Raw genomic sequence first — 10380 nt, forward strand, 5'->3', positions numbered from 1 at the left:
GTCATGAACGATATTAAAAAGAAGCCATTGTATATTATTCCTGTTTTTTTTCAGGTTGATTATTCCTCGTTCCCGTTTCCATCAGAGTAGCAAAAACAAGGGCGGCTGAAGGTCAGAAGGTAGAATTGTGAAGACTAATGACTTGACAGATGCCATTGATTGAGCCTGCGAGCTAGGGAAACCATCTCTATCTAAGCTGTAGCTGCGCTCACAACTGCAGGACATTAAAGTCAATATTGAAGCTTTTGGCAACTTACTGTCAGAAGTGGTATTGTTATGCTCCCATGCACCCTAAAGCACAAATCAATCCCTCATCATCACAGATTCAAGGTTAGTCTGCTTATACTGCTTCAACTATTTTCTTTATTAAAGTCAAGATATATTTAGAGACAATCCTTTTATTGGAATCATTAGAGATATGGGGCAGTCTATAAAGTTAAAGATCAAGTGATTTTAAACTCTATTTATTCATGATTTATTATTTCTGAAATACAGAGAAGAGAGTTTATGTTTGTGTGATCACATTAGGGGGCAAACCTGAGGGCTAACTGGGGTTGTAGACTCTTCAGGCTCTGATGAGGGTCTCATATAGACTTTACATAAAAGGTGTGCAAGCCATGTACAGTCGCTGCAAATTGATTAATTCAACCAATCAAAAGAGATTGTGTTGAGGGGGGTCTGCAGGACTCAAATACAATCAGCAGTTACTTTGTGTGTATGCTGTGAGAAAGAGAGGCAAGAAGACCACTGAGGCGGACAAATCTGAAACTAACAATTGTTAATTGTATTGTTTTCTGGTTGAAATTACAACTGATATATAAAAACAAGGCAGTACAGATCAAACTGAACACCGAGCCAGCTCTCAAATTTCTACTTCATGCTCATGAAGTTAATCAACAAAATGGATATAAATACATTTTATCGAATGTGTAATCAGCTTTATTGGCAATCTATATGAGCGATTACAGCGATAGAAGCACTGTTGGACCGTGTGATTAATTCACACAAGAGGATTGATTTATTCACCCAACAACAATACAAAAACAGCTTTAACAAGACATTACAGCTATCTGTAGATCCATCCAATAGTTGTTGGGATTATTTCAATCAAGACCAAAGAGGTGCATCGGCAACTTCCATAGAACTCAGCCTCTAGCTCGGCTTCCAATCTGAATATATAAAAATACAGACAGATAATATGTTTTCTATACAAGCAAGTGACTCTTTGTTTTGTAAATGGTTATATGCTGATATCAGAAGAGAGATATGTTTCTATAAAATATTTGTAAGAATTGCTTATCATTAGATTTTCTGTAAAACAAAGCTCAGTGTGGAGTGTGACAGAATCTGTTTCTAATTCAGACAGCTCAGTGCTGACATCCAAAGACTCTGTGTCTGCGGTCAGTGTGTGCAGAGTGTGAGATGTAATGAATAAAAAGAAAAGTGGTAAAGGACTGGGGACTGTTTAAAACAGAGGTTTGTGTAGAGTAGCAGGGGTCTGTCTGTCAGTCTGTCTTGCACCGTGGGGGAGGGGATGAAGGATCAATAGGAGGTGACAGAGCATGTGGCATATGACTCCAACAACCTACCCCCTCACATAGAGGGCCTGGTCACCCTTACACACTCAAACTTACACAAATACATGCAAACACATACATGCAAACACACCCTTCAGAACAGTCCTGTCAACATCTGTCAAGGCTAGCTGAACAGAATTTGCTGACTCGGTTTTATGATAAACTATGTTGGGGACCTCTCAGAAAGCTGCGTGCCAAGTTTGTTCGTGCATGTTTAGCTGGGGTGTGGGTGTGGGTGTGTGTGTGTGTGTGCGATCCATTAGCCAGCTCTCGTCCTGGCCACCATATGCAGAGCTGGGAGCCCAGGCTGGCTCCATCTGTCGGGTTAATGCCCAGCCGCAGCCCCAAGCAGCTGGCCCGTACAAGCCTCATTATTCTAGCATGCAGGAGCACACACAACAAACACACACATGTAGTAGACACACAGGCATATGCAGAGAGACACAGACACACTTGATGGTCTATCACACAATGACAAAGTCACCAGAGCTTGGGAAGGTGTGTCTGAAATTCATTTTCTGAACGTTGTCTACATGAATTAATTATTCCCAATGGTCAGGCAGGCATTTGGGCCAGATATCCATCAATAGCCAGTGAAGAAGGAGAGGAGGGTGGGGGGAGTGGAGAGGAGAGGAGTATGCTACAATTAAAAAGGCAAGGTAGAAAACTTGCGAAATGTGCGGAATACATTTAAAAAGATCAAAGGAGCAGTGAGCAGAGGGGGAGAAGACAAGATGTCAGGAGGAAGAGGGTGGATACGTTTACAGGTTGAGAGGTGACCACCCAAACACTTCTCTTTGTCTGGATAAATATGCATCTAATCTGCACTCGGGAACCACAGGGGAGCTCTAAAGATTTAAGAGAGAGTGTGTGTGTGCGTGGTGGCTTGGGAAGGAGGATTTTTTTTCCAGATTATTTACCTATTAAGCTTTAAGCTTCCACTTGAAACTCAACAGGGAGGTAACCGTCCTGCTGTCAGCAGAGATGCAGCACACAAACATTAAAGAAAGAGAGACGTTCTTCGGGGCTAAATGAGGCTCTGCTGAGCCGTTGTTTGTGTCTTCGGCACAGATTCCTAAAGCTCAGGGAGTGATTTATAGTTCAGTGTAGGATGTGTACTAGATGGCTGTGTAACGCAGTCATTATGTACCACAAGTAATCATGTTTACTTGGACTGCATTTGCTATTTTCATGCGGGCGTTCAGGCTTGACATAGGCAAAGAGCACCTGCAGCATATCTAATCATAGCTGAAATGTATGCTCAGAGCTGATAAACCTCAAGAATGTTTCAATTATGCTATTCTATTTCACAACAACAATTCAGAGAAGATATGTCTGCTGTAATAAAAAACATTGGCACAGGATCAGAATAAAGCTGAATAATTTATAGGGGAAAGAATCTCTGATATGAGGCGTTTTTAAAGCAAAAACAAAAAAGAAATTGTGTTTTTGTTTTTTTGACAACCATCAATCCGTCTTTTGGTGCCTTTCTTGTTGTCTCATCAGAATCAGAATCAGAATACCTTTATTAGTCCCACAGAGGAGAAATTTGCATCGTTACAGCAGGAAAGAGCCACAGACAGCTTAATGTTACCTATGTTAAGAAAAGTACTAAGTTATGATATAATAAAAATATTATATTATATTATATAGACAGATTAACTCATGATAAGCTAAATATACTACATATAAACCTGTAAAAGTTAACTTAACAGTTCGATGTTGTAACTACAATCAGTATTTTTCTAAGGGTACTGACATGTTAATTTATCTCAATCAATGGTGTCAAAAATGGTCCTGATGTAGACTAATATGCTGGCTGATTTAAGTGATGTGCTATATAGAAGTGCGACATCGGGTATGAAGAAAATTCTCATTACGTCCAAAAACAAAAAAACATACGTTTACTAACGTTTAACTCTAGAATACTAAGATATAAATCAGGCTTCACTCCGCCACGAGCCTGAAACCGTGACCTCAGAAAGAAGAACATTCATCACAGTACAGACAAAGCCACCCCACTTCGCTAAGAGAGGCACAACGAAATATTCGGAGGAAACAGCAGAAGGAAATGTCTCACCTTGGACAGGCCGCCTACGTCCAGGTAGAAGCAGATGATGAAGACGTTCCAGGCCACCCACAGAGCGGCCCATACTGTGTACTGCAGGACAGAGACAAAGACAGATTAGCTCCATAGAAATTACACAAACTGAACAAAGCAGGATATGAAGGATGATAACAAAAATGGCAGGTAACCCCTTAAGCAAGACAAGTCAGTGGACAGCATCCTATCCCACACACACATATTCTCAAATGGGTTAATACCCATAATTTGTAAACACAGCACACACAAATACATTTGTTTCTATAAAAAGGGGCTAGTGAGTTCAGCCAGTTTATTTGAGCCCTGAGGGAGCATCCCACATTTTTACTGCTCAGACTGAATTAGGGTTACGACTTTATAAAAGTGTACAGTCAGAAAGCCAACTGATGACAGACATGGATTGCATACACTGAAACTGTGTAAAAGACTCATCATTGTGAAGGTGGTGAAATCCTCTGACTCACGATGAATCCCTATGTTTAAAATGTCAGAGGAAGAGCGGAGGGCAAGAGTAGCTTTTCGTAAAAACATACATGTTGGATCATGAAACCCCTTAGCTTGCTCTCTCCCTTTTTCCACTTGACATGGAACAATAGATCTGCTGCCGCTCCTTCCTGTCCTCCCTTCCTCTGTTTCTTCATCTTTTTCCTGTGTGGCTCTCGTTTTTCCTTCTATATCTCCGCTGTCTCTCTTTATTTACTCTATTTTCCTCGTATCTCTTTTTCCCTTCCCCAATCCTTTCCTGTCATTACTATCACCATCTGTGCCTACACTTACGCAACTCAAAATAGGCTTTTAAAGCATACGGTACGGTTTAATATAAAAAGTAAAGTGCATAAAATAACATTTATGTCGCGTAGACGTGGCTCTTTATACCAAAGCCAGTACAACTAAAGGCAGCACATGCTTGGCACCGTGTTTCAAAGAATGACCTTCTCTGTCCAGAAATTCGACAGAGTATAAATCTGATGAGCTTCTTATCCCCCTCCCCCCTTTAATTATCCCTAATTATCGCGGGCTTAGAGTGATTTAAGGGTGTCACACAATGCACAAGAGAGTGCTGCACACTTTGCAATTAAAGAGGAAAGGCAGCAACATGTCCAATCAAATTCAAAGGCAGAGGACTAAGGCAAAGTGAAGTGACACCGCTTAACAAAAACCCTGAGGAACAGGATTATGTGACAGACTGTACAGAGTTTCACAAGAACCCCTTCTCTTCATTCACGTACTCACCACCACAATGTAGCGCGGCCGGTACTGGATGGTTCCAAAGAGGCCGAGGATGACCATGATGATGTGGAGGAAGTTGGCAAGGATTGGGGCCCATTGGTAACCCAGGAAGTCAAAGACCTGCCTTTCTAAACCCAAGACCTAAAGGGGGAGAAAAAGAGAACGATCAAATGTTCAAATCAGGTTGGTATATCCTGGAAGCAAAGTGACTCTCCAGCTGCAAAAGATACACAATCCAAGACAAATTGCAGCCTACATACACACACTGGCAACTTGATGATGTGCTGTATATATCACCTTACAGCAATTGCTACAAAATCCTACATACAGCAAGCTGAAAGGAAAAGCTTGAGTGTTTTGGGCCTCCAACTGCGGGAGCGCCAGAGGTGAACACTGTACGTTTTATAAAATAAACAATGACGGATTTATCGATTCAACCCCTGCTGAGCTAAAGAGCCTCTCACTATTTCCACCCTTCCTGCCAATGGCCTCCAGGAATGAGAATGCTCTGGGAACTTTATGGGAGGTGAAGTCTTTCCTTAATAATACCACTGCAGTGAGCTTAGACGCTTCATGAAATATGTGCATGCAAACAACGTGTTTACACTCACATGCATTAGCAGAGGTAAACCCTCTTTAATGAAAAGAGAAATACCTCAGTATTCCCAATTCAGGTTCACTCTTATCCCCACCTACATCAACAAAGGTTACAGGCTAATTATTTTTGCATTGATTAATTAATGTAGGTGCCTTTTTTTCTATTACCCTTCCCTCTACCTGAGCCCTGTGTGTGCAAGATTTCATGAAACAAAGCAATCTGAAGCTTTAAGACTGTGAGTCCCTATTTGCATCAACTCAATTAGCATGCTATTTGGGTGTAAAAACAGGGGAGAGGGGGGGTGAACCATTCAATTAGAATTCTATCACCAAACCAATTCCATTCCCAGTGTGTGTATTTTCGTGTGTGTGTTTCTCGAGCAACGATGTGTTTCGTTGTGTGTCGACATGTCATTTCCAGCCAAGCGCGTGAAGATGGATGAGGGAGGGATGAATCTCGTCTCTCCCGCACTGATAGGAACACACCATCGAGCACATTCACACAAACACACACACACACACAAACGCGATGCACAGGCTTGGCTGCTCTTCCTAATGTAATGGAAATGTTACCAGCAACCCAATGAGACGTTGTGACAGGCAGGGGAGGGAGATGATCAAATACTGAATGATAATTAAAAATGAACACTCTTTCTCACAGGGGGCGAGGGTGATAACTCCACAGACAGGGTGCGAAGCGACAGAGGTCGTGGTGAGTGAACTGCAACCTGCACCAATATCATACCAAAGTCAAGGAAGGGCTCAGCAATTCAAAGATAAAGGATTCACTCTAATGGAAGGAGGAGAAAAAACAAAAACAGCCAGGAAACAAAATTGAGATGGATGTGGAGAGTATTATATACAAAGATGGTAAACAGATAAATGGAGAGATGCTAGAAAATGCAGAGAAAACCACAAAGGACATTTTCTAACGTAGAACAACTGAGCTCCCTCCCACTTAATAACCTCTGTTTATTCCTTGGATAGAGGGCAGAGGGACATTAACTAAGTCAAAAGAGTCAAACATCATGTGGTCAGCTCTAGGAGGAGATTAGCAAAGATGAGGGGAAGTTACATTTGTTGGTCTTTGGGAATTGACAACCTTTGAGAGGTTAATAAACAGCTTTGGCTTTAAGACGCATGGCTGGGCAAACAGGGATGGTTCTATAACTGACAAAGGAAGCCCCAATGTGCCACATTATGTTTAACCATAACTGTTTTTAGAATATCCAATAGCTTACGATGCCCATCTCCCCTAAAACAATTGTATCTCTCTCTCTGCATGGCATAACAATGTTTTTGGGTGGAATTAGTTTTGCCCGTGTTAGAGTCATTTCAGCTAAGCTATCAGAATGTCCTCTGGTAATATTGGTGGGAAATATAAATATCCAACGGCTTTGCAAAAATCTGTAAAGCTTTTATTCCATTTGGCTGGATAAAACCATGACCTTTGGTTCTTCACTACCTAGTACCATTTTCGTTAATTGCAATAATGGAAAGACAATTTCATTTAGGGAAAGCTATTTTAGTCCAACACCATACACTGCTAACTATTATTCAAACATTCACACGAACACATATTTTCTGTGTGCACACATGCATTCCTACGTGGACTGCTGCCCCAGTTCAGGGCAATAGTTATGCTAATGAGCATCCACACACACACACACACACACACACACACACACACACACACACACACACACACACACACACACACACACACACACACACACACACACACACACACACACACAGTATTCATTACATGGCCATGGACCCTTCCCTGAAATATTTCCACCAGTCATTCAATCAAATAAGTGTATAGGTATGAGGGACCGGTGTGAGGGAGTGTGTATGTGTGCATGGTCCACTGAGATGCTGTAGTCAGCCTATCACGTTCACTGCTAACTCAATAATCCACCAAGATGACAACAATCAATCAGGAATAGAAAGGCCTCTGCCCACCCAGACACACATACGGGCGCACACACATACACAATCACACAAACCCATGTGGCACAATTAGCCCGCAATTCATAGGAAGCAGGTTACAGGAGAGTGGGGTAGAATTTGATCAAAAGATACCAATGCTCTTCCAGGAATAGAGTGCCGGCTACATAACGGCCCGTAAAAGCCTCCCACCGAGCTCCCGCAGCACAAATGACTCCCTCTAGGGTGACGGAATCTCTTAAGTGTGTATTTTGGTTTTGTGTGTGTGTATATGTGGAGAAGCATGTTGCCCGCACATACCACTCCTCCCACCATAAATACTCAGCAATTAGGGGATGGTACGACAGCAGGATGCAACAAGCCCCTCTTTCAGCTTCACCCATCCTTTGTTGTTCTGTTCTCTTCTCTCTTGTCAGTTGTTATTTACCATTAATTATTCTCTCCGTTAGCAATCTGATACAACAAGTATTGTAGATCTCAAATCGTGCTGCTACTGTGAGATGGTTTTAGCATGTGTATATTTGTTCAGTTTCTAGCAAGTGTCAAGGAACAGCATTGGACTTTATAGCATAGTGGCCAAACCATTACTACAAAACCGTAAATACAACCTTCCTGTACATCACACCAGTTTGGCCCAAAAGGTTTCACCATTGACTTACATTGGCGAGGACACAGCAGGTTTTTCTATTTTTTTGAGGAATACCTATTTCCAAGTAAGAACAATTGATAGCCCTTTTTTAAACATAATGTCAGAACAATTGTAAAAAATAAATAAATAACCAAACTTGGTTATTATCCGAGGAAAAAGGAACTGTCATTATGTAAAGAAACGGGGAAGATGGGAGACAGGTTACGTCAAAGACTAGTGCACGTTGCTCAATGGGCCCGTCAGATGCCGAAGGTTCAAGTAAATCTTGGCTTTCTGCACCACTAAGCAACTTTCATATGAATGAACTGCCTCTAGCCCGGTATCCAGTTCTGTTAATACATCCATGGTTTCTAGAAATGTGGGTATAAACAAGCAGAGATACCCTAAGAGATAAATAATTCACAGTTAGACAGCCTTAAATTATAATCCCTTCTTTCCTCAACACCGAAATTGAGGACATCAAATGTCCAAAAACATTTTAATCAACCCCACCTTCTTCAACATGAAATGAAGAAAGAGTGATACGAAGGGAGCCACACATAAAAGAGTGACGAGCGGATCAGAGTGAATGTTTCTGAGAGGAAAAACATGTTTGATCCTCATCATTTGATAGCTCATTAAGAGCTGCATGCATGCGTGCTCACGATAAGTGTCTGAAATGCAAGAAAAAGAGTCTAAGCCTCCAACTGGGACATCAAGTAGAGACCAAAACATGTAGCAGAGTGGCTCTGACAGTTTATTATTAGTGCCTTGACTGTGTTGTCACAAGTAAGTGAAATGCAGTATTGAGACACACTCCTGTCGAGGTGTTAAGACCTGATGACACACAGGGAGAGGATGGATGTGACTGGTGACACTCATTTTCTCAGCTCTCCACATCAACCTGCAGATACTATAAATCACATCAGTGTTTATCTCTTTCTGCGCACGTCGTCTGTAAAATCTCCTCTGATAACATGTTACTGAATGTGTCATCAGTATCAGTGATTCAAAAAGGATGTCTGTGCAATATGTGTGTGTTCTGAAGGACTTTAGGCTGCATGAGTCAGTCTCTTTTACGTTGAAGCATATATCTCTGACTCACAGTCAGGCAGAAGGACGTCATTGAGGAGGAGATGAGGGTTGAATTACTACCACCACTTCATCTCCTGTTTTTGTAACTCAATGGACTGGCTAATGTGCCAATTTAACTTAGATGCATTAGCCAATGAGGCCAAGCCTGATAAAATGAAATGATTCAGGAGGTTCAATTTGCATTAAATATCCCAATTACCATTCCTGTTTCATATGCGTCTGCACCTGGTAAACACACTTTACTGCCTGCTGGGTGTCACTGGGAGTAAAACATGGCACATTATAAAAAAGCCATTCAGATTGATTCACAGCTTGCCATTTCTACTGTCTTTATCTTCATATAGCTTTGACATAGCATTTTTGTTGTGATTTTCCACAGGGATATGGAAATTACCTGGCAGTTACTCCACTTCTAAGAGTACTTGTGAGCCCTTTAAATTAATGTTTCCAAAATCAGCTGTTGAGATCCCCCAGGGCAACGCAACAGCAAGTCTAAGGGGTTGGCAGATGGTTAACAGGATAGGAAATCTGAAAATATCTTTGCTACATGAACTGGTAATTTCTTTACAGTTATCTCTTTGCATATTTTGCTTGGCACTTATTAGAGCTCTAAGAATAATTGAAGTAACAACAAAGAAGAGAAAAAAAATAGAAGGTACAGCTTTTCTCTGATCAAGGGTACTCTTGGTACCTGGGTGTCAAGGAGAATCTATTTAGTCTACTTAGGTTACATTTTACTGAACAACTCTTTAATAGAGTGGTCCTGAATTATCAGAGTGTAACTCTGTATCAGCTCTTAACAATTGGTCACAATCACTGTGTAAATATTTTAGGAAATTAGTTTCGGTAACACTTTATATTAAGGTACACAAATTAACCATCAACTACTTGTTAATTAACATGCATATTAGCAGTATATTGGCTCTTTATTAGTCATTATAAAACACGTATTAATGCCTTATTCTACATGACCATACTCTACAAGTAATACGCCATTAGTTGAGAGTTTTCTCAATAACCCTCTAATTAGTGCTATTTATTGCAAGTAAGGAAGTTGTTGTACATGAGTTTGGGTCTTAATATGCTCTGCTCAATATGGGCCTAATAAAGGCAGTAGTAGCACAAGAATAGTAAATTCTCCCATAATAACACTTAACAAATATGATCTATTCTTATGTAACAAGACATGAACTATA

The 10380-nt window shown here is 41.0% G+C and overlaps 1 protein-coding gene across 1 annotated transcript in view; it reads right to left on the reverse strand.

The window, feature by feature from the left end:
- Nucleotides 1-10380, reverse strand: part of LOC104941600 (sodium/potassium transporting ATPase interacting 4) — a 73428-nt gene that overhangs the window by 21400 nt on the left and 41648 nt on the right. Inside the window, exons 6-7 of the mRNA XM_010766730.1 lie at nucleotides 4915-5052; nucleotides 3658-3738 (exon numbers count right to left, since the gene is read on the reverse strand). Coding sequence (XP_010765032.1) covers nucleotides 3658-3738; nucleotides 4915-5052 — 219 coding nt within the window. The remainder of the gene's footprint in view (nucleotides 1-3657; nucleotides 3739-4914; nucleotides 5053-10380) is intronic.

Source organism: Notothenia coriiceps, unplaced genomic scaffold (genome assembly GCF_000735185.1).
Source record: "Notothenia coriiceps isolate Sejong01 unplaced genomic scaffold, NC01 NC01_scaffold00000312, whole genome shotgun sequence".
NCBI lineage: Eukaryota > Metazoa > Chordata > Actinopteri > Perciformes > Nototheniidae > Notothenia > Notothenia coriiceps.